The 23464-nt window shown below is 51.9% G+C and overlaps 1 protein-coding gene across 2 annotated transcripts in view; it reads left to right on the plus strand.

Annotated features, from left to right (window-relative positions):
• CCDC57 (coiled-coil domain containing 57) overlaps positions 11941-23464 on the plus strand; it is a 109341-nt gene continuing 97817 nt past the window's right edge. Inside the window, exon 1 of one of the 2 annotated variants that reach the window (XM_018065414.1) lies at positions 11941-12141. In XM_018065414.1, coding sequence (XP_017920903.1) covers positions 12012-12141 — 130 coding nt within the window. In that variant the 5' untranslated portion in view covers positions 11941-12011. The remainder of the gene's footprint in view (positions 12142-23464) is intronic. The other variant, XM_018065413.1, reaches the window with a different exon arrangement.

Here is a 23464-nt window from a genome sequence, read left to right on the forward strand (position 1 = left end):
TCCATTCGTCCTACCCCAGGCCTGCCTGTGCCACCCAGCACTGGCTGCCACCACCCTGTGGTCAGGATCGGGGCCAGTGTAGGCTGGGTCAGTTGAAGAAAGCCAAGTCATGGGACAGGCTTGATGGCTGAGCCAGGGCCCCCTGTTGTGGGGTCTAGCTCCTGTACCGCACCATCCTTAGGGACCTGGAAACAGGACTGTCACAGCCGGTCCTCCCTCAGAGCGCCCCTGGGCCACACCTTCCACGATGCAGGGTGGGGAGCCCACCTTTCCAGAAGACTCGAGGCCAGCGGTGCACGGGCCCCTCCTTGAGGCAGGCCATTCCCCTTCCTCCTTGCTTGCCCCTCAGCTTTTTCTCAGAACAAGAGCCCTGAAAAACTAACCTGTTGACCACTTGGCTGGCCCAGGCTATGGGCAGAGATAGAAACAGGCTACAGAGGCCAGATCCCTGCCCAGTCCAGCCTGATTCATCTGCCCTCCCCACCCAGTGTTGGGCATGGGGGTGAGGGTATGGGTAGGGTTTGGAGGTGTCTGTGGGGGTGGGAATAGCCAACTTACTGGAAAAGACCCTGATGCTGGAAAAGACAGAAGGCAAAAGGAGAAGAGGGCAACAGAGGATGAGATGGTTAGATAGTATCATCAACTCAATGGACATGAACTTGGGCAAACTCTGGGAAATAGTGAAGGACAGGGGAGCCTGGCATGCTGCAGTCCATGGGGTCACAAAGAGTCGGACATGACTTAGCAACTGAACCACAACAAATGGGGTGGGAATGTCTGAAGCGGAGTTCTATGGGGAAATTGGGGTGTCTGTAGCAGGAATTTGAGTTGGGGGTTGTGACTGGGGGTCAGGTGGGCTCTGCCTTGGGTCCTGGTGGGTGATCTCCCTGATAGCCATTGACTTCCTCCTGCAGACCTGGCTGGTTGCTGTTCCTTGGGCCAAGCTCAGTCCCAAGAGGGGCCGCCCCATTGCCTACTCCTCCTGACCCTTCAACGGCCCGGAAGGGAGGGTATCACCTGAGAGGTGAGGAACAGCAGCGCATTGTGGGGGGCTGGGTCCAGGCAGGGGTAGCAGGCTTGTGCAGGCCAATGGCCCCTCTCCTCGGTGGCCACAGTGCCCATGCCATTAAGAGATAGGACTGAGATGGGGTAGATGCTGCTCCCAGAGCATTCAGAACCCAAGGTCAGTGGGGCCATTGGGAAGGTGGTGCCCAAGACTCTTCTCGTGGGGTGAAGGGGCCCAGCAGAGAGGGAGCCATGCAGGTGGCCCAGGTCAACCCTGACACACTCTGGCCTCAGTGTCCTGCCTGTAAAGTGACCACTCTTGGCAGGGCTTGAAAGCTCACCCAGTTCACCTGTCAGGGACATCCCCTTCCTGCCTTGTCGTGCAGCGGGATTGGTTGGGTCCAGGCCGGGGCTCCCATGGGGACAAGCCTGCCCCGCCCCCTCACGCACCAACATCTATCTGCTGGCTTTCAGATCGAGGCCTGTCCCAGCCTGGCATCTCCCTCCATTCTTCCCAAAGCTGCCCATCACCCTGCATCCCTGATTCCCACCCCCGTCTCAACTGAGCTCTGCCTTGGGTGGCCAGTGAGGGCATCGAGGTTGGGGCACACACAGGGGGCAAACAGGGGAATTCTTAAGGCCATGGCTCTGAGGACAGTAGCCTCAGCCTTGAGGCCACTGCCACACCCTGTGGTACCCTGTGATGGTCTCAGGAGCTCTCCTCTCCCCTTCCCCCATCATAGATGAGGAAATGGGCTTGGCCCTGTGGGAGGAAGGACTCAAGTGCAGACCTGAGCCCGGATGTGGAAGAGAGGAAGCAGCGCAGGCAGAGGCAGGGCGTGGGGAGTGGGCACAAGGCCACTGGCCTGGCCAGGTATGGATGGCATGTCTGTGAGAGGTAGAGACCGGGGATGTGGCAGAGCAGCGCCCGCCCCGCCCCTGCCAGATTGAGAGGCTCCCGGGACTCTTCCGTCCAGGCTCTCCTCCAGGCCTCTGCACCTCTGCGTGTGCTCTCTGTGCCCTCTTCCAGGGGAGAGCAGTGAGCCTGCTGTGGCGCTGTTACCTGGAGTGTGGCTCCTCCCCAGGTGGGACTGGGGCCAGAGCTCAGGGCCCAGGTGAGTGCGGGAGGATCCTGGCCAGGGGGAGGCAGGTCTGAGCTGTCTCAAAGCATCCCGTACTTAGCCATGCCTTCCCTTCTGCAGGACTCTGTCAAAACACTGGTGTCAAAATGCCCTGCCTCCCTCTGCCCACATCTCTCTCTATGTATATATATGTGGAGACTCAGCTCCGGGGTAGATCTCAACAAGAGAAGACAAGGAGCCTGATGTTGAGGTCCCCTCTATACCCATAGGTGAGAGATGTTGTTATTGTCGTCGTTCTGCTGCTAAGTCGCATCTGACTCTTTGTGACCCCAGGGACTGCAGCACGCCGGGCTTCCCTGTCCTTCACTATCTCCCGGAGTTTGCTCAAACTCATGTCCACTGAGTCGAGGACACCATCCAACCATCTCATCCTCTGTTACCCTCTTCTCCTGCCCTCAATCTTTCCCAGCATCAGGGTCTTTTCCAGTGAGTTGGCTCTTCAAATCAGGGCCCAAAGTACTTGGACATTCAGTTTTAACATTAGTCCTTCCAATGAATATTCAGGGTTGATTTCCTTTAGGATCAACTAGTTTGATCTCCTTGCTGTCCAAGGACACTCTTAAGAGTCTTCTCCAGCCCCACAGTTCAAAGACATCAATTCTTTGGCACTCAGCTTTCTTTATAGTCCCAACTCTCACATCCGTACATGACTACTGGAAAAACCATAGTTTTGACTATACAGACCTTTGTCGGCAAAATAATGTCTCTACTTTTTAATACACTGTCTAAGTTGGTCATAGCTTTTCTTCCAAGCAGCAGGCGTCTTTTAATTCTGTGGCTCATCTGTATGTTAACTGCTCAGTCGTGTCCAACTCTTTGCAACCCCATAGACTGTGGCCTGCCAGGCTCCTCTGCCCATGGAATTTTCCAGGCAAGAATACTGGAGTGAGGTGCCATTCCCTACTCTAGGGGTCATAAACCTATAAAACCCCATAAAAAACCCATCCAGTACTCATTAAGTCATAATTTCCTATTTCTTCCTCCTCCATCTTCTGGGAACTGCTAACCTGCATTGTGTCTCTGTGAATTTGCCTATTTCACATCCATCACGTAAAAAGCATCGCACGGTATGTGGCCTTTGTGTCTGGTCTCTTTCATTCGGCACAGTGTTTTCAAGGTCCATCCACATTGTTGTCTTTATAACTTCATTCCCGTTTATGAGTGAATAATAACCTACATTTGGTTGCCCATTCATTTGTCAATGGACATTTGAGTCATTTCCAGCTTTTGGAGGTTGTGAGTAATGCCACTATGAACTTTCCTATAAAGTTTCTGTGTGGACCTATGTTTTCATTTCTCTTGGGCATATACCTAGGAGAGGAGTTGCTGGATCATATGATAATTCTATGTTTAACTCTTTAAGGAGCTGCCAAATTGTTTTCTAACCATACCATTCTGCATTCCCACCAGCAATATATAAGAGTTCTTATTTTTCTACATCCTTACCAACTCTTGTTAGTTTTCATGTCTAAAAACTCAAAGTCATCTTAGTAAGTGTGAAGTGGTATCTTATGGAAGTGGTGTCATATTGTTTTGATTTGCATTTCCCTATGACTAATGACATCATGCAAAATGCCAGGCTGGATGAAACACAAGCTAGAATCAAGATTGCCGGGAGAAATATCAATAACCTCAGATATGTAGATGACACGACTCAAATGGCAGAAAACCAAGAGGAACTAAAGAGTCTCTTGATGAAAGTGAAAGAGGAGTGTGAAAAAGCTGGCTTCAAATGAAACATTAAAAAAACTAAGATCATGGCTTCAGGTCCCATCACTTCACAGCAGATAGATGGGAGGGAAAATGGAAACAGTGAAAGATTTTATTTTGGGGGGCTCCAAAATCACTATGGATGGTGACTGCAGCCATGAAATTAAAAGATGCTTGCTCCTTGGAAGAAAAGCTATGACAAACCTAGACAGCATATTACAAAGCAGAGACATCACTTTGCTGACAAAGTTTCGTATAGTCAAAGCTATGGTTTTTCCAGTAGTCGTGTACAGATGTGACAGCTGGACCATAAAGAAGGTTGAGGGCCAAGAATTGATGCTTTTGAACTGTGAGGCTGGAGAAGACTCTTCGGAGTCCTTTAGACAGCAAGGTGATCAAACCAGTCAATCCTAAAGGAAATCAACCCTGAATATTCATTGGAAGGACTGATGCCGAAACTGAATGTCCAATATTTTGGCCCCCTGATTTGAAGAGTCAATTTATTGGAAAAGACCCTGATGCTGGGAAAGATTGAGGGCAGGATAAGAAGGGGGTGACAGAGGATGAGATGGTTGGATGGCATCATTGACTCAGTGGACATGAGTTCGAGCAAACTCCGGGAGATGGTGAAGGACAGGGAAGCCTGGTGTGCTGCAGTCCATGAAGCTGCAGAATCAGACCCAACTGGGCCACTGAACAACAACAATGACGAAGGACAGTGAACATCTTTTCATGAGTTTATTAGCCATTTGTGTATCTTCTTTGGAGAAATATCTATTCAAGTCTTGTACCATTTTTTAAAGTGGATTGTCTCTTTTGGTTGAGTTGCAAGAATTCTTTACATGTTCTAGAGCCTTATCATATATATGCTTCTCCTATTTCCTGGGTTGTCTCTTCACTCTCTTATATAGTCTTTTGATACAGAGAAGTCTTTTTTTTTTTTCATCTTTTTTTAATTTTTTTATTATTTTTTACAATTTTTATTTTTACTTTATTTCAAAGAAGTCTTATATTTGTTTCTTGGGTTGTTGTGTTTTTGGTGTTATAGCTAATAATTCATTGCTATAAAGATGTACCCCTATGTTTTCTCCCAATAATTTTATGGCTTTAGCTCTTAGGTGTTGGCTATTGAGTGCTGAGTGGATTTTGTATATGGTGTGAGATGGGGATTAGACTTTATTATTTTGTACACGAAGATCCAGTTGTCCCAGCACCACTTGTTGATCTATTGCTTTTGTAATTACAATAATAGATTTAAAAAAATAAGCCTGCTCTTGTGTTTAAACTGGAGTAGATGCTGCTGAGCAAGGACATCCCTTTGGATCTAGAGGCTGTCCTGGTCTCCCCTTCCTACTCCTGGGGCAGTAGAGCCCTGCCCCAGTCCTTTGTCCCTTCCAGCACTTGCACTTCGGTGGGCAGATCATCAGCCTCAAGCCGGAGGCCTTAGTGATGGGCATGGAGCAGGAGGCAGGCTCACCTGGGTGCTGCGGGAGGAGCAGCCCACGTGGCATAAAGGGTGTGGGTTGTCTGCAGCCTTGGCCACAGCTAAGGCCACTGGCTCTGCAGGGCTGATCCAGCCTGGTGAAGACAGACCAGGTCAGGTAAGGCCATCAGAGAGACCCATCTCTCCCTGGGATCGGGAACCAGTGGATGGGGGTACAACCTTCCCCTCTTAGTCCAGCCTTTTGGTCTGGAGGCTGGGTAGGGCGTGGCTCCCAGGGTTTGGGCTCTCCCTGCCCCCACCTGCTTCCCCACCCCTTTGGATCCAGTCACCACCACCCCCACTTTTGCTCCCACTTGCTTCATTCCACCTGTCCCACAGGTAGCCACTGGGGCTCTGCCATCTCTGCCCCATCCTGGGCTGTGGGCTGGGGGCAGGAAGGGGGTCAGGGCTCCCTGTGGCCCTTCTTGGAGCCAATCTAGGTCCTAGGGGTTGGAACTGTCACGTTGTGCTCCCTACTGGCTGGAGCCCTCCCCTCCCCCATCTCCCTATTTGCTCCTTGTATCCACACACTGCCCTCTCCCTGGGTCCTCCCAGACCTGTGCCCTCCAGGCCCCACAGGCAGCCCTTCCAACCTTGGTCCCCACTACCCATTCCTCCCTCCTTTCCTCCTGGAGGCCACTCAGTCCAGGGACCCGATGGACAGCTCCTCTATCTGCTGCTCGCCGACCTCCCTCCGGGTCCTGCAGGCTCAGGGGTTGCTGCTGTGGGACGTCACCTCCCTGTGCCCCCGCCCGCCTCACCTGTTGCTGTTTGCCCCGACCTGGGGCCTGAGTGAGGCGTGGCTAAGAGCGGTGGAGTGGCCAGCCAGGGAAGGACTGGGGGCTGGAAGACCACTGGGGGCTGGCGGAGGGAGTCCCTCTGCTGGTGGGTCTGGCACAGCCATCTCAGCCAGGGGCTTGGAACAGAGCTGGCAACCACACAACCTGTGCTGGCAGCGGCTGCTCACGTGGCCAGGCTAACCTGCGACTGCACCCACTCTCCAGGTGGGGCACGAGGCCCCTTCCCAGGTCTGGGCAGCCGAGGAGGCTGGCTGAGCCCAACACAGCGCAGACTCCCACTCACTTGGTACCTTGCCTAGGGGGCACCTTGCCCAGGGGGCACCTGGCAAACGCTTATATTCCACACTCCTTGTCCAGTTCCTGACCCCCAAGCACAGTGGTGCTTTCTTAGACCCCATCCTCTTTCTCTGGCCATCTTGGGGTAGCTCTGTCCCCTCTCAGGGCCCCCGAGACAATCCTCCTGTTCGTGACCCCAAGGCACACTTGCTTCCCAGGCTCCCTGAGGACCCTCAGTGCCCTGGGCCCCTTGCACAGTGGGCCTCCCCCTGGAGTCCCTCTTTCCCCCACTCCCATACCTGAGCCCGGGTAAGTCCTGCAGCACCTCAGACCTGGGCCATGGCCCCCCAATCCTGGGAGAGCTTTGCCTGCTCTGGGGTCTGGAACAGTGCCCAGAACAGAGCAGGCACTTCATGAATGCAGGTGAGTGAGGACATTCAAGGAAGGGCGCCTCCACACACCGTCCAGCCTCCTCTCCACCCCCATAGCCCATTTCCCATGCAGCGGCCAGAGGGAGCCTCCCAACCGCCCCCCGCCACACACCCCTCGCCCCCGCCCAGGCCTCTATCTCTCTTCATCGGCCACCATTCAGGTCTCACTCAGATGGGCTGCCTGGTGGCCCAGACAACTTAGTCCTGGCCATGCACTCAGCCCCTGACCTTACTTTGGCCAACTCTCTCAATGTTACCCTTGCCGGGGATCTGCCTGCTTGATTAGGGGTGAGCTGGGTGTGGGTTTTTTGATCATTGGTCTTGCTGTCTAGGGCTCCAACTTGGCTCACCTGGGCTGCCTTCTCCGAAGTGGTATCCAGATTTATAGCTCCCCACTCACCCCCTAATCTCAACCTGGAGCATCTCAGCCCCAGGGGACTGAGGTCATGCCCCAGCCCCTGCCTGGCCCCTAGAGGCCTGGGAAAGTCCTCCTGAGGTGGGGGATGGATGTCACAGCCCACCCTGCGCTTGGCTTTCACCAAGCCGGCATGGACAGCTGGAGGACACGGCCAGGTGTTGGCAAGGAGCCAGGCCAGGAGCCACTGAGGGGCTGAGAGAGTGGACCGGGCTTTGTGCCAGGCTGAGCATCGGTGCAGCCACTGAGAGGAAAGGCCTTGCTCAACCTTCCTGCGCCGACCGCAGCCCTCCTCCTCCCGGTGACTCAGCACAGCTCGGCGGAATGCCTGGGGGCGCTCAGGGGCGGGCAGGACACAGCCAGTCCCTCGCCCCTTGAGCGCCAGCTCGCGGGTGGTTTCCAGGAAGGCATGTGAGTGGTTCCTGTCCCCGCTCTGGCCACTCCAGCTCCCAGCCTCCCTCACCTTTGGACTCCTCACTTTCACCCCAGAGTGTGGACCTTATGGTCTCTGGGGGTTTGGTGACTGGAATTCCTCAGCCCAGAACCCCCCAGCCCAGAACCACCCTACGGGCTGCAGTGGACAGCAAAGTGAGGTGGACACCAGCCCCCCAGGCAAGGCGGCTGTGGGGGTCAGTTGACCTGGTGAGGCACACCCCCTCTTGGTTCCCACTCATCGGGCAGCTTGTCCCTTTGACATCGGTCTCACAAGGATTACCCTCCTCTGTCCTGCCCACATCCAGAGCCCGACTTCTGCCTCCAGGCCTTGACCTCTAGGAAATGGCTACCTTGGGCCCCCTCTCCACCCATCTCTTCCAGAAGTGCTGTGCTTGCCACCAGAGGCCCTTCCTGGTTGTGGGCCATGAAGATGCCCTCCCCTGCCCCAGTTTGCTGCCCAGTTCACAAGGCATCGCTTGTTTGGGGACGTGGGCAGGGACCATCCAGCTGGCTGACCATGGCCTGGCACATACATGGGGGAGGGGTGAAGGACATCTCCCACAAAGCCCCCACTGGTCCCTGTTTCCTTGGGACCACAAGGATTGGCCCAGCCCCTTCTGGAAGTCCACTGGGGCACTCAGAGGCCCAGGCAGCAGGTAGAAGCCTGGCCTTTCCTGCCCTGGGGCCTGTGAGCAAGTGGGTAGGTCATTGGAGCCCAGCACAGGCACCTTCCTAATCTGAGGGGAAAGACTTGCTCAAGGCCATGTGCCCAAGCTGGCCCCACCCAGATCCCTGTGATTTTGGGGACCCCATGAGGGGCCTGCAGTAGGGTTCCCACTGTGAGGTCAGCTCCCAGCACCATGAGAGCTGTGGGCAAAAATTGGAGGAAGGACCTGGAGTCACCTCGACACGCAGCTCTTTGTTCTTTCTGCCACCACTAGGGGGCACTGTCCTGGAGGGCATCCAGCTGCCAGGCCAGTCTGCCTACACAGGGGTCACTCAATGATCACCCAGAAACAGGACAGGCAACATTCCAGGATCTGGGGGCCAAAGCTCAAGTCCAGCCCTTTGATGGGTGGCCATCCTGCTTTACGCCACACCACAATGAGCTATTCTGCCACCCAGTGTTGACATCTGCACTGAGTTTAGGTGTGTGTGGCGGGAGCGGGGTGCCAATGGGAGCAGAATGGTTGACCACCCCCGCCCCAGGCTGGCAGCCTTGGCCCACTCCTGAGGACCCCGGCCTCAGTTTCCTTATCTGTAAAGTGTGGAGAGTTCTAGAATCACTCGAGCGTGGCTATGAGGGCTCCATGAGATATGGGTGCCATCCCAGATGACATACTGGGAAGCAGGGCCCCTCAGAGCCCACTGGCTTCTCAGGAAGGTCCAGCACTAGCTCTTTGCCAGCCCTTCAGTGGCCCTGCAATGTTTTTATTATCCCACAGGCATTAGACCCTCATAGGCTCCCACTGTATGCTTGGGGTGCAGGGGCAGTTTGATCCTGGCTTTGCTGGTCATGGAGGTGCTGGGCAAGGAGTTAACCTAAACCTCCACGGTTCTGTTACCACATCTGTGAGTATAGGGTGGCCTGTGGGGAACTGGCCCTGGATAGCTATCATCCCAGGGGAAGCAGTCTGTAGTGGGTTGAATGGTGGCCCCCAAAAGATGTGTTCTGGTCCCAGTACTTCAGCATGTGACCTTCCTTGGAAACAGAGACTTTTAAAAATATATTTATATATTTGGCTGTTCCAGGTTTTAGTTGCTGCACGCAGGATCTTCAGTTTCATTGTGGCATGAGAGATCTTTAGTTGCAGCATGTGGGATCTAGTTCCCTGATCAGGTATCGAACCTGTGCTCCCTGCATTGTGAGTTGTGGTCTTAGCCACTGGACCATCAGGGAAGTCACTGGAAATAGGATCTTTATAGATGTAATTAGTTAAGATGAGGTCACATGGGAGCAGGGTGGCTCTAGCCCAACAGGGCTGGTGTCTTTGGAAAAAGAACCTGTGAAGACAGACCTGGGAGGAAGGCCACGTGATGAAGGTGGAAGAGAGTGGAGTGATGTGCCAATGGGCTGAAGGGCAGCAAGGATAGTGCCACTAGATACCTGAAGCTGGAAAGGGTGGGTCAGGATTCTATCCAGGGCCTTTGGAGGGAGCAAAGCCCTGCAGACACCTTGATTTGGGTTTGTGGCCTCCCGAACTGTTGTCTCATGCCCCGTTTGTGGTCACTGTGTGGCCCCAGGACAGACACATGGTCCGTCAGCACTGGCTACAGTGTGGATGCAGCAGGCTGGCTGAAGAGTCACCTGCCTTGCAGGGTGGGTAGAGGGCACTCTGGGTGGAAGAGGGGGTCTGGTCTGACTGGCAGGATGGTGGGCAGGTCGGGGGAGACAGACTGGGAGAATGTTGGGTCTGGCCTGACCTGTGGGAAGATCGGGCAGGGAGCTGGGTAGAGAGTGATCAGTGTGTCCCTTCTCCCCTTCCACGAGCATCTACTGAGCTCCTGGACATGGGGCACAGTTAAGAGGCCGAGCTCCAGAGCCCAAGTGGACAAAGTTGCAGGCCCTAGTGGGGCTGTGGGCCCACCAGAAGTGACAAGGCCCTTCCCAGGGTGGTGAGGGCCCACCGCCGGCCTCTATCATTCTGTGGGGGGGCGGGGGGCGCGTGATGTGCAGGGGCAGGGGAGTACTGTCCCTCTCTGGCCCAGCACCCCAAAAGCCTTATTTGGGGCTCAGGTGAGGGAATCAGAGGTTCTGGGATATTGGGCGATTGAAGTGGTAGGAGCTGGCCCCACCATAGGAATCGAGGGCCACCCTTAGGGTTAGTGCCCAGGGTCAGGGTCAGGATGGGGTTTATTGCAGGGACAGGGTTATGGTTGGGTGGGTCAGGGTTAGGGGGTAGAATTCGTGTTGGTGAAGTCACAGAGTTAGGGTCAAGGTCAGGGCTCAGGTTAGGATTAGTGTCGGGGTAATTGGAGGGAGAAGGTCGTGGTGGGGATGGTCAGGTTTCAGAACGTGGATGGTGAGGTACAGAACTCCTGTTTGTTGTTAGGGTTTATTTTTATTCAAAAGTGTGTATCCTCTTGGCCCTTTTGGTTTACACACACACACCCCAGAGCCCCTTCACTGGGGCTGACCCAGCGCGCATGTAGTTCATATGTTGTTTCTGATCCTCAAATCCACGGGGAATGGAAGGCATTATCTCTACTTTATGGAGAAGAGCAAACAGAGTCCCAGAAAACTGTAACAAGAGGAGTGGGCCTGGGGTTTGAAGCTGGACTGCCCTTTGAAGCTGGGCTGGGGGCAGTGAGGCTGCCCAGGGCCTATGGGATATAGGTTAAAGGTCATGCGGATCCTCTGTGGCTTCCCCAGGCAGGAAGGCAGGGCTATTTACACATGGTTTCTGTGCACTGATAGGATCACTTCTTCCATTTTCAAGGAGGCTTGAATTATTGATCTGCCTGATGTTTAATAACCCCTGGACCTCCCTCTAAGAGCTGCCTTTTAAAGCAGAGCCTTTCTTACTGTTAACTGTGTTGAGAGGTCTGGTAGGAACAGCTTGAGGACTGGCCCTGTGCAGCTAGAATGCCATCAGGGTGGAGAAAACACAGATGGAGAGGAGAGGCTGGACCAGCCACCACTGCCTCTGTGCCCATTACTTCCTGGAGCTCCACGGTGCGATTGCCCAGGCAGGCTGAACATTTGTTCGGACAACTGGTCCTCTTCGGCTCCAGTAGACCTTCAGATACTGGGGAAGAGGGTCTCTTAAGTATGGGGGCAGTGACATATTGGTTTGCTCGTTGCCTCTGTGAGGTGGTTTTGTTTTTTTTTTTAACCCGTAACTCGGACACACAACCACCAAAGCACACAGGTTATGAGTGCACACAAACATGAATTCTCATAAGGCAAGCACACGGTGCAACAGCGCCCAGATCAAGGGCGCTGGCCAGAAAGGCCATCCTGCCATCCTGAGCCCCGCTAATCCCGGACACGCAGAGCTCACTGCTTGCCCGCCTCTTCTGGGTCCCCCTCGCAGTGTCTGCCTGTTTCACTGCCGGAGGATCCACGCGTGAAGACGCAGTTCTCGTTGTCTCGGACTTTTACTCCGCTCCACGCCCACGTGCAGCCTGAGCCCCTCCCCTCCCAGGTACAGCTCCCTGTAGGCCCCACCCCGACCCGTCAGAGCCGCCAACAGCTTCCGGGCTCCGAGACCGGCGGGATCGCAGAACCCGGCCACCTGCCATCGGATAGTCCGAAACCTTCCTCGTCTGGTGTACCTGCGCGCGGGCGGGGGGCGAAGAATCCGGAACCAGATGTCAGGGCTCCCGTTTCCGGCCGGCGGAACCCGAGCGCTGTACCGAGAGCGCCCGGACGGCGGCCGACAGACTCAGATTACCATGGCAACGCGGAGAGACAAGAGGCTGCTCGGGGCCAGCGTTCCAGGTGAGGCGCGGGCGCGGGGGCGACGCGGCGGGGCGCCAAGGGGCCTCAGGGGCCGGCGACGCGAGAAGCTGTGGCCCTTTGGGTCGCTTTTCACGGGCGTCGTCTCTTTTCTTGGAAAAACCCGAGACCTCCAAGTCCTGCCAGACGCCGCGCACTCCCTTGAGGCCACCCTGCAGGGCTGTGGGCGCGACAGCGGTGCCGGGCCCGCGGAGCCCGGTACGCAGAGCCCGCCGGGCTCTTTTCTGAAGCGCGCGTGTCGCATGCAGGGTGGGAAGGCTAGGGCATTCGTTGGCGCCACGCTTTGAGTGCTCTGCGTTGTTGTTCGACTCCTTCAGGAACCTGAAGACGTGGGCGCTGCAGAGATGGGAGAGTTTACCGGTTCCACAGCCAGTGAGGACAGGTTCAGACCCAGGCAGCCTGGTCCAGAGTAACTAAAGAAAACAAATTGAGATTTACAAAAGAGTTGCAGAAGAAGTATAAAGATTGCCTCGGTACTTTTACCAAGGTGCCCCCAAATGTTAATCTCTTATGTTACCATAGTTCTTTTTAGCAAACTGAGGAAACTTAGCTCATACAAAACCATGATCTAATGTACCGGATTTATTCAGACTCAGCAATTATCCCACGGATGACTTTTCTCTTTTGCAAGATCCAATCCAGGACCGTCCGTGTTTTCTTTCTTATTCTTTAATCGGAAGCGCTTCCTCAGTCATTCCTTGACTTTTATGAGTCAATTATTTTGTAGAATGCCCCTCAGTTTGGGTTTATCTGATGTTCCCTTATGATTACTTTTAAGTTATGCATTTTTGGTAAGAAAAACCTTACCTGTGAAATTGTGTTTTTCTCTGCATCTTATCAGGAGTCGTATAGCGTCGATTTGTCCCATTACTGCTGATACTAACTTTGGTCGTTTGTGTTAAGAGATATCTATAAGGTGTTTCCATCATTGAGTTACCATTTTTCCCGTGGGGAGTTACTTTGAAAGTGTGTAAATATATTGTTTAAAATCACTAATTTTAGCATCCAGAAGTGAGCATTTTCTGAAACAATTGTAAGTGTTGCTTTTGCCACAGAGTGATTTTTTCATTTCCATTATTTTCACTTTCAAGTTGGAATTCTACTGTAAGGAAGAACCTTCCATATTTTAAGTTATTCAGTTATTTATCTTGGCGTGAACATTCTAATTTTATTTCATAGGTTATAGACCATTACTAAGGGCTTCCAAGGTGACTCAGTGGTAAAGAATCTGCCTGCCAGTGCATGAGACACGAGAGATGGGGGTTCAATCCCTGGGTCAGGAAGATCCCCTGGAGCAGGAAATGGCAACCCACTCCAGTATTCTTGCCTGGAAAATTCCATGGACAGAGGACCCTGGCTGGCTACAGTAATGGGGTTGCAAAGCGTCACCCAAGACTGAGCATGCACACACAGAAATCCATTACTGTCATTTATTTTGTTGCTCTGTTGTGCAGATTTGGCCCATTCAGGTTGGCTTCCGTGTCCTTTTTAGCCTATCCCCAACATTTTGAGCACTTCCTTATTTTCTGGTACCATAGGATATTCTGGACTCAATCTTGTGCTTTCCTTGACCTAACCTGGAATCAGAAATTTCTCTAAGGAGTGTTGGTTCCTTTTAATTTAGAAGATTTTTTTTTTTTTTGAAACCAAGCTCTTTGGAGGTGTGCTCGTTGCTACTGGAGGGTTATTACTTTTTGGCTTTCTCAATGGGCAGCACTAGGAAGCATAAATTTGTGTACACCCTATACATCTGTATCTATTTCTATATCCGTATATCTGTATATGTATTCAAAACTGAGTTTATACCTCCAATTTCAATCCGTCACCACAGGGTTCCTTCTATTAATACCTCCCTTTTTGCTCTCCAACTCCGGCTCCCGTTGCCTCAGGCTGGTCTGGTCTTTGTCCCCCAGTCATGTCTGACTCTCTGCAACCCCAGGGACTATCGCCCACCAGGCTGCTCTGTCCATGGAATTCTCCAGGCAAGAATATTAGAGTGGGTTGCCATTTCCTTCTCCAGGGGATCGTCTCGACCCAAGGATCGAACCCACATCCCCTGCACTGGCAGGCGGATTCTTTACTGTGAGCCACAGGGGAGCCCTATTGTCCTCAGTATGCTTAACGTTTTTGCTCAGTCCTAGACCACATATAGTTTCAGTATTGCCAAGCCATATTTCTGTGAAAAACAAACCTACTTAAGTAGAGTATGATATTTGCATGTGATTGTTTTTTCTTTAAATATATAGTCAAAATCTATTTTACAAAGTTGCCTTAGTGTATTCATGTTATTAATTTGTAATAAAGTTAGGTTCATTTGTTTCTGGTTATATTTCACTTTGAGTCCTTATTGATTCCACCCCCAACCCCCACCTCCTATGCTGTGCAGTTTGTGGGATCTTAGTTCTCCAACCAGGTATTGAACCTGGGCCCTCAGTGAAAGCATGGAGTCCTAACTACTGGACCGCCGGGGAATTCCCAAGTCCTTATTGATTTTAAGTCTTGGTATGTGAAACATTTATGTGGTTCTAAAAGTATGAGCAGATTATCAGCTCTTAACTACAGACTGTTCAGTTTATCGCCTATCATTTATTTGCTTTTTTGGGCGGGGTGGGGGAGGCATGGGAATTTGGCGGCTGTAAATTCGGATTAAAAAAGCGCTATATTCTCCTCACTTGAGCAGTATCCCTCATCCCCAGCAAGTTCCAGTGATGGAATTAAGATCCATCTGCTGCTCTTCTCTCACCTTAGGTTTTACAAGTGGTTGTGGGTACTATTTGGCAGTCAGTGAAGGACAAGAGTCACAGGCCCATAATTTTCACCCTCTCGATCCCCTTAATGATCACCTGTACTGAGCTTCGTTCACTCGGGGGTTCCAGAGGGTGCCGGCCTTGAATCCTTTGTCCCGAATACAGAGATGAGCCACCTCTGGACTTTCTTTCAAGTCCCACAAACATTTTTCATAGATTGAGCTTATTAAATATATTTACAGAGCCACCAGTAAGACAACATTCTGTATCTGACTTTGAGCCTTTACAAATGGTGTTTTGTGTAACTGCTTAGGTTTAATTGAGGTCATGCAATGTATTTTCAGTTAAGTACTTGTCAATGTTTATTCTAAAACAGTTGCTCCGAGTTTTTGGTCAGATGAACAAAAGTATGATCAGTTCCATTGTGATGTCTGCAGTCAGGTAGCCGGTGAGTTCCTCTCTGACTTGGACGTGTGTTGCTCTAATGACTTGGTCATCTTGGCAAGGGCTGAGATTGGCAAGGACAGAATCATTCTCCCAGGCTCCTGCCCTATACATCTGGCTCGCAGTCCCAACAGGCAGCATGCCAGAGAGGGGGCCCTGCCAGGGCAGAGCAGGGCAGGGCAGGCCCCTCTGCAGAGCCCACTTGGCTTGGAAAGCATTTTCTTTTCTATGGAGCTCCTTTTCATAATTCCTTAGGACTCATCCTTTGCCCCAAACTCTTTTTAAGTATGATACTGGCTGTCAGGAGATGCTTGGCCATGGGTCCTCCTCACAGCCCTTTCCCTGTTGTTATCTGTGAAGAGACACCTCTGAGCCTCTCACTGCCTGGACACGCCGACTTCTGAGCCTTTTTCTTGCTGGTCCCTTTGATCTGACAAGGATGGTCAACCGCTGCAGCCCACTGCTGGGTTTTGGGTAAGAGAGTGAGTGAGTGCCCAAGCTCTTCCACACTGCCTGCTGTCTCCTGTGTAGCCCGGCAGTGTCGGTGCACCAGGGGTGCACTCCAGCTCACCCAGCACTGAGGTGTTCTTCCAGATGGGCTTCTGCTGCTTGTGTCTGTTTGCAGCCTGCAGACTTTCCATGTTTGGGAAACCAAGGCTTTCATGAGGAGTAATTTCCCTCTTCCTAAAACCCAGGGGTTTCCAAGTGCCTTTTAGAACTGACAGGTTACTCTTCTTTAGATTAAAAAAAAAACAAAACGAAGTTTAGAAAGCTCAGCATTTTACAGATGAGAACATCAGAGTGATGAGACGACCTAGCATAGTCGCGCTGAGCCCACTGGTTCTCTTTGAAGACCGTGAGTGCCGTGGGCCAAGCTGAGTTGACAGCAGGCTCCCCACCTACCACCTACCAGTTTCCCCAGTTTTGTTTGGTCCCTCCCGGAAACTGGATGTTTGCTGGGGATGCCTGCTGGCTGACAGACAGACTGGGTCCACATTTTGAATCCGGTGTTTAATAAAAGCCATTCATCTCAGCCTCAGCGCTTTTAGGATTTATAACGGAAGCAGGGCAGGCTGTCTGTGTTGGAGTGGGAAGGAAAGGAGCACGAGCGCCGGGCATGTCGGGGTGCAGTGGAGCGTGCACAGTAGCAGCTGGTTTCTTTCCGGGGATTTTGTTTAGTTTTTGGCAGTGCTGGGTTCTCACTGCTCTGTGGGCTTTTCTCCGGTTGTAGAGAGCCAGGGCTACTCTCTAGTTGCAGTGTGCGAGCTTCTCATTTCGGTGGCTTCTCTTGTGGAGGATGGGCTCTAGGACATGCTGGCTTCGTCAGTTGCGGCATGTGGGCTCGGCCCACGTGTGACTCGCTGGCTCTAGAGCACAGACTCAATAGTTGTGGCACACAGGCTTAGTTGCTGTGAGGCATGTGGGATCTTCCCGGATCAGGGATCGTACCCGTGTCTCTTGCATTGGTAGGCGGATTCTTTACCACTGAGCCACCAGAGAAGCCCCTTAGGTGTCTTCATATACTGTGCCAAACTTCATATACTGTGTGTTGAACTTTTTTTTCAATAAGGCCATGTGCCGTGGGCACAGTATCACATGATCAGATTTTTATACTAGAAATGTAATTCCCATGGGTGACTGTGCGATCGGTGCATTTAAGAGGCAAGCCTACGAGAGTCCTCAGAAGAGGGATTCCTATTGACCTCACAGACTTTGGCCTGCTGTCTCCATAAAGAACCATAGTGATGACTCATGGGCACTTCATCAACGATAACAGTAGCATCAGTATCCTTTGAAGTTGTATATTTGCTTAAAAACTGATTCTTTGCCTGTGATCGTGCAGAGGTATGTGGGTGGCCTGTGAATGCATGATTTCTGCTGACAGGTGAGTCCTGTGCCAGACCCAGAACTCGCTAGGCCACCCACCAGCTCACACTCACACAGTCCCACCATAGGCAGTCGGGTTTGTACATATGTTGTGGTTTGTGGAGGGCCAGCCATTAGATGTCCAGTTAGCGTGGGTGAACCTGAAATTTTGGAGGTCACTGAGTCGCCTTGTTATCTCACACTGGACTTTGCCTGAACTTGGTGGCCAACCTGACCTGCCGGAACCCTGGTTTCCCAGTGGTCCTGGGTCCCCTGCACCAGGGCAGGGGCCACAGCTGAGCAGGATGTGAGCCTTGTAAAGGCTAAGCAGAGCCACTTCCTGCCATTTCCTGCTGGAGGCTGGGGCCTCCAGCCACTCCCAGAAGTTACCTCCTCCTGCCTTTGTTCCCGTGCACCTCTGTCTTGTCCCAGCAAGGATGACAACTCGTCGGGGTGGGGACCTGGCCCCTATGTCTCCAGCAGGTGAAACAGCTCCTGACATGTAGTGAGTGATGAATAAATATTTGTTAAATGAATAAATGAGTGGATTTAAGAAAGGTTGCTATGTCTGTGCGAATTTTACGTTACTTAACATCACGTTTCTCTGGCCGCAGTGATACACGTCCTGCACGGAGTAGAAGCAGGCATTTGTTCTCTGCTTCAGTGTGCCGGGGATTGGGGAAGAGAACAGTGTGCCCGGGACACACGGCAGGACACACTTGGGGAATCCTCTCAGCTGTCTGCTTCGGGGAAATGCTTAGCACCTGATTGAATTTGAAGCCAGTAACTCCAGCTTTTTTACTGAATTCAAAACTTGTTAAAGTGAATGATGCTTTTCCTGTAGTTCATGGATACCTCCAATAACACCTGTAAAGCTCTAGTAATTGTCCATCTAGAGTGACCGGAGCTGAAGGGTGAGGGCTGGCGATCAGAGTGTGGGGGGCTAGGGTATTTTGGAGTGGGGGAAGCCATGGATGGGGTGGCAGAGGTGGGCCAGGCAAACCCAGTGGATGCAGGGCTATCCTCTGTGGTGGAGTGCACAGGGCTTTGGGCACTTTAAGGAAGCCGAGCCTTTGGAGGAGGAAGGGTTTGGAAGGCCCCTGGGGAGCAGAGATACCTGCCTTCCTCCAGTTCCTCTGCTCTAGCCCCAGAGCCCCACGTTTATGATTGTCCTGGGATAGTTTTTGTTTCCATTTAGTTATTTAGTCCATACTTTTGAGCGCCTCCTGTGTGCTGGAGTTCCACTTATGGGATACCATGTGGAACGTGTAGGAAAGAATGACACATAAGCAGTAAACCACCGTCTCCTGATAAGTGCCAAGCAGAGAATTTGAATGTGAATAGGGCTCCGTCCTAGCACCAGTTTCGGTTGAAGATTCGGGAGGATTTCCTGGAGTAACACTTGAGTTGGTCTCAGTGACAGGAAGGAGCCTACATGCCAGTTTCCAGGCAGAGGGGCAGCTGACTGACAAGAAAGATTAGGCACCTCCCAGCCCTGAAGGTGGTGATCCAGGTGTTGTAAGTGGACTGAGGAACAGGAAGCCCTTGTGGGTGTGTTGGGAAGGGAAGGCTTTTTTTTTCCAACCCATCCCTTTGGTGGCCATAAAAGGGCAGGTGTGTAGCAGAGGCGCCAGTTCAGGGTCTGGAGTCAGCGAGGCTCCAGGTGAGAGATGATGGTGGCTGAAGGGCGGCCTGGTGGGTGAGAGACAGCAGGAAGTCCAGGCTAGTTCTGGAGGGGAGTGCCATTGACAAGCTGAGGGCTACGGGGGCAGGGGCACACAGAATCAAGGGCAGCAGGCCCCGGGGTCTCCATCAGGTGCCTGTGTGTAGGGTGAGACTGCCTAGCAGGAGTGGGCGTGGAGGCTGCAGCTCTGTCCAAGGCCACCCCGGTGCAGCTCTCCTCTGCTGCAGAGCCCTGGGGGGAGGCCACCACGTGCTCCTGGTTAGGATAGTGCTGTCAGGACACTTGCTTCCTCCTCCCTCCCTGCTCTCAGTCAGAAGGCCTGCTTGCTCCCTGAGGCCCCTCATCGGGGGGTGCTTCCTCCGCCACGCATCACCAGCACACGCATTATCTTATTCAGTTTCCACACTGACTGCCGGGGATTAGTGCCGGCCCCGTGGGATGCCCGTGGCAAGTCCAGGTTGTCGTCTGTGCTTCTCCCGGCTGCTCTGAATCAGGACAGGAGCCCTCTCCTCAGGTTCAGTAATGTCCCAGAGCAGCTCACAGAACTCTGGGAAGTGTTCACGTACTAGATCACCGGTTTATTGTAAGTGGACACAACTCTGAGCGGCCAGATGGAAGAGCTGTACAGGACAAGGTGAGCGGGAGGGGCTGGGAGCTCGCACCCCCTCTCTCCCAGCATGCTGTCCTCCATGTCTCCACACCTTCACCAGCCTAGAGGCTCTCCAAATCTGGTAGTTCAAGGATTTTTATGGGTGCTTTTGAAACCATGCGTAATAATTAGTCAAGCCCGTTCACCTGCCATCACTGATCAAGGTGGTTTTAAGACTTGGATATCCTGCCAGCAACATGTAACCTAAACAATGTTTGCCTGAGTTGTTTTCCGGGACTTGGAGTCAACTGCATCTAGTTTGAGCTGAGCCAGTTAAGACTGGATAGGATCGCTGACCCTCCAAAAGGACAAGTAGGAATGTCCGCTTGGTGACCTTTTGACGTCGGAGAGTCGAAAACCCCACCCTCAACACGTGCAGGGGAGGACTTCCCTGAGGGTCTGGCCCCTGGTCCCTGAAATTACTGAGCCCGCACGTTCCGGAGCCCGTGCACCGCGACTCGAGAGAAGCCTACACCTCGCAATAAAATACCCTGCATGTCGCAACTAAGGCCTGATGCAGCCACATGAGTTAATGAATTTAAAATAAGCTTACGAAAGCATGCAGAGGCCTGTATCCTAGTGTGTAACTAGGATACTGTGGATAATAAAAACTAGGATGACTGTGAAGATCGATTACCAATCTTCTTCTTCTTTTTAATATTGACTTATTTGACTGCACTGAGTCTTAGTCATTGCTCGCAGAATCTAGTTCCCTGACCAGGGATTGAACCCAGGCACCCTGCATTGGGAGTGCAGAGTCTTAGCCACTGGACCACCAGGGAAGTCCCATTTTTCAATCCCCTTTCCTCACGCTCCCCACACCTCTGACCCCCCTGCCTCTTTATTCCTGATCTCATAAATACCCCAAGCCGCCTCTGGGGAGGTGGATTTGAAATCCACTGGTTGCTTGACTGTCTTGCAAATAAAGACTGCAAACCTTTTTGTCTAAGGGAGTTTTGTTGTATGGGGGCAAAATGAACCTAGTTGCCAGCCAGGAGGTTAAGTCCAGAGGGACTTTTTACCTGTGGCTAGTTGGCCCCTTGCCTGTCCTCAAAGACTGTGGACAAGTCTGAGCAGCTGCCCGGTCCATTTTTTTCCAGGGACTAGCCCCTGAATCTCCCCAGGAAGGTGCTGCTGAGATACGGTGCTTAGTTTTGTTTTGCAGCAAACAGACAGGTTTTGGGTTTTGGGTATCTGGGTTTGGAAGATGTCTTTTGGTTGAGTAACCTCCTTTAAAGAAATGCACTTGTGCCTAGATTGTTTGGCTGCTGCTGCTGCTGCTGCTAAGTCGCTTCAGTCATGTCCAACTCTGTGCCACCCCATAGACGGCAGCCCACCAGGCTCCCCCGTCCCTGGGATTCTCCAGGCAAGAACACTGGGGTGGGTTGCCATTTCCTTCTCCAGTGCATGAAAGTGAAAAGTGAAAGTGAAGTTGCTCAGTCATGTCCAACTTTTCGCGACCCCATGGACTGCAGCCCACCAGGCTCCTCCACCCATGGGATTTTCCAGGCAAGAGTACTGGAGTGGGGTGCCATCCCCTTCTCCGGATTGTTTGGCAGTCCTATGCAAATCATGGGTTGGAGGCCAATCTGGCAGGATTTTGACAATCCTGACCAGATTATACAGGCTAGTTCAGTTCAGTTCAGTTCAGTCGCTCAGTCGTGTCTGACTCTTTGCAACCCCATGAATCACAGCACGCCAGGCCTCCTTGTCCATCACCAACTCCCAGAGTTCACTCAGACTCACGCCCATTGAGTCAGTGATGCCATCCAGCCATCTCATCCTCTGGCGTCCCCTTCTCCTCCTGCCCCCAATCCCTCCCAGCATCAGAGTCTTTTCCAGTGAGTCAACTCTTCGCATGAGGTGGCCAAAGTACTGGTCCGTTAGCCATTGGTAATTGATTTCCGCCTCCAGCTCCTCTCAGTTCCCTGAAAGTTGGGAGGTGGAGCTGCAAGTTTCAACCCTCTAATCCTGTGGTTAGTTCTGCTGGCAACCAGCCCTCGTTCATTGGTTATCCAAGGGCTTTCCAAACTCACATCATTAACTGACTCAGGTGTGGTTGAAAGAGGTTTTTTATGAATAATGGGGGACATCGTTTCATCCAGTTTTTTTTAGGAACTAGGAACAAAAACTCAGTATAACTAAAGATACCTGTTTAGCTCCTGTCATTTAGGAAATAAGGGTTTTAGGAGCCTGATGCCAGGAACCGTGGATGAAGCCCAGTGTTTACATCTGTTACTCTATCGCAGCATCACAGGGCCCTGCGCTCTCCTGCCGCTCTCTCAGCCTCTTGTGTCTGTGTCCTCTCCCTGAGGGGTGTGTCGGGGACTCCCCTCTGTGCCTCCTCTCTGGTGCAGTAACCCTGAGACTGGCTGGGCTGGAAGTGCGTGTGTCTCTTCCCCTCCGTGAGCCTGGCCCAAACCCCTGGTGGACACCAGGCAAGAGCTGTGGATGGATATTTGTGTCCGAATTGAGCTCATCTCGGACCCCTGAGGATTAGGGGTGCAATGATCAGTCTTAAGAAATGACTGTATTTGTCACACAGTTGCTGATAAGAGCATCTCCTGTGTAAGGTTCAGGGGGTCAGCACAGCAGGCCATGGGCCAAACTCATGGGCCAAACTCAGCCTGCCCATTTTCTGTCTTCTTCGGCTGCTTTCATGCAGAGTTAAGGCATTTCCATAGAGACCCTGTGACCCACAAAGTCCCAAATATTTGCTGACTGGCCTGAAAAGGAACAAAGCTTGCCAGGCTGTGCCCTGCACCATTCGTTGCCCTTATAGGAAGAACTACATAAGGAATTTGTCTAGATCTAGTAAATGCCAGTGGCTTCACCTGGGAGACTGCCTTACTTTTTCCATATGAAAGATGCAAATCTGATGATGGATCCTGTCTTCCTTTGTGCTTTGCCTTCTAACAAGCCGCCCTTAGTACTCAATAATTACCTGGCCTTTATTGCCCAGTCCTAATGTGTTTCATGTTGTGTTTTCTTATTTTATTTTTCTGTGTTCTGACCACTGCTGTGCTCAGCTCAGGAAAACAAATGTCTGGAAAGCTTGTTTCATTTTCCCACTGTCCGCTGGGGTAGCCCAGCACACAGCACACATCTTCCAGAAAACACACCCATACTGTTTCTTTAGTCCTGACGGAATATTTTGGGAGCCTCTAAATCAAAACCCAGACCATTCTGACAATTTCTCCTTTACTTTTTTTTTTTTCATATTGCTACCAGGATGTTATAGTAATAATTTTTATTACAACAGGTAATTTTTTGGTGGGGTATGTATGGACTTGTTTTTTGGTTTTTTGTTGTCTTCCTCTAGAGTTTTATGTGTTGTACTATTAGTGATCACCTTTGACAGGGCAAAGAGTCCACAACTCATCTACTAAGCAAGGCTTGGGCTGTCTGAGGACACAGGACTGTCTGTTTCCGCGGTGCTAGGGGCAGCAGCTCTGCAGGGGTCTGAGTTGAGGTCCCTCAAAACATTCCATCACAAGAAACCTGATGCCATCAAAGCCTTGAACAACATGAAAAGTTTGTCCATTTCTTTCTTACCTCCACTGAGTTCTGGAAAGTAAGGGTTCATGGTAGAACTGTTGTTGGTTTTTGTTAGTAATTTCAGGAGTGAAATGAACTTCATGTCTCTGAAAAAAGTAGTGTTCTTTCTGGTTTGGGGAGTGTTTACTGTCAATGTAATGCGTAAACAAACAAACAAACAAAAAGACCCTCAGGTTCTCTTGTTCTTGTTTCTGAGTTTGCCTATGGATATTTGCTTTACTTTGACCAAGGGAGACCGGTATTGATGCTGCTGGTACCCCTCATGGGAGGGGCTACATGGAACCTTCACAACCCGCAGGGTGTCTTCACAGGCCCCTGAAATCCTGTTCCTGTTAGAAATCTCCCTCTGTCCAGGAG

The sequence above is a fragment of the Capra hircus genome, chromosome 19 (assembly GCF_001704415.2).
Source record: "Capra hircus breed San Clemente chromosome 19, ASM170441v1, whole genome shotgun sequence".
NCBI classification, from domain to species: domain Eukaryota; kingdom Metazoa; phylum Chordata; class Mammalia; order Artiodactyla; family Bovidae; genus Capra; species Capra hircus.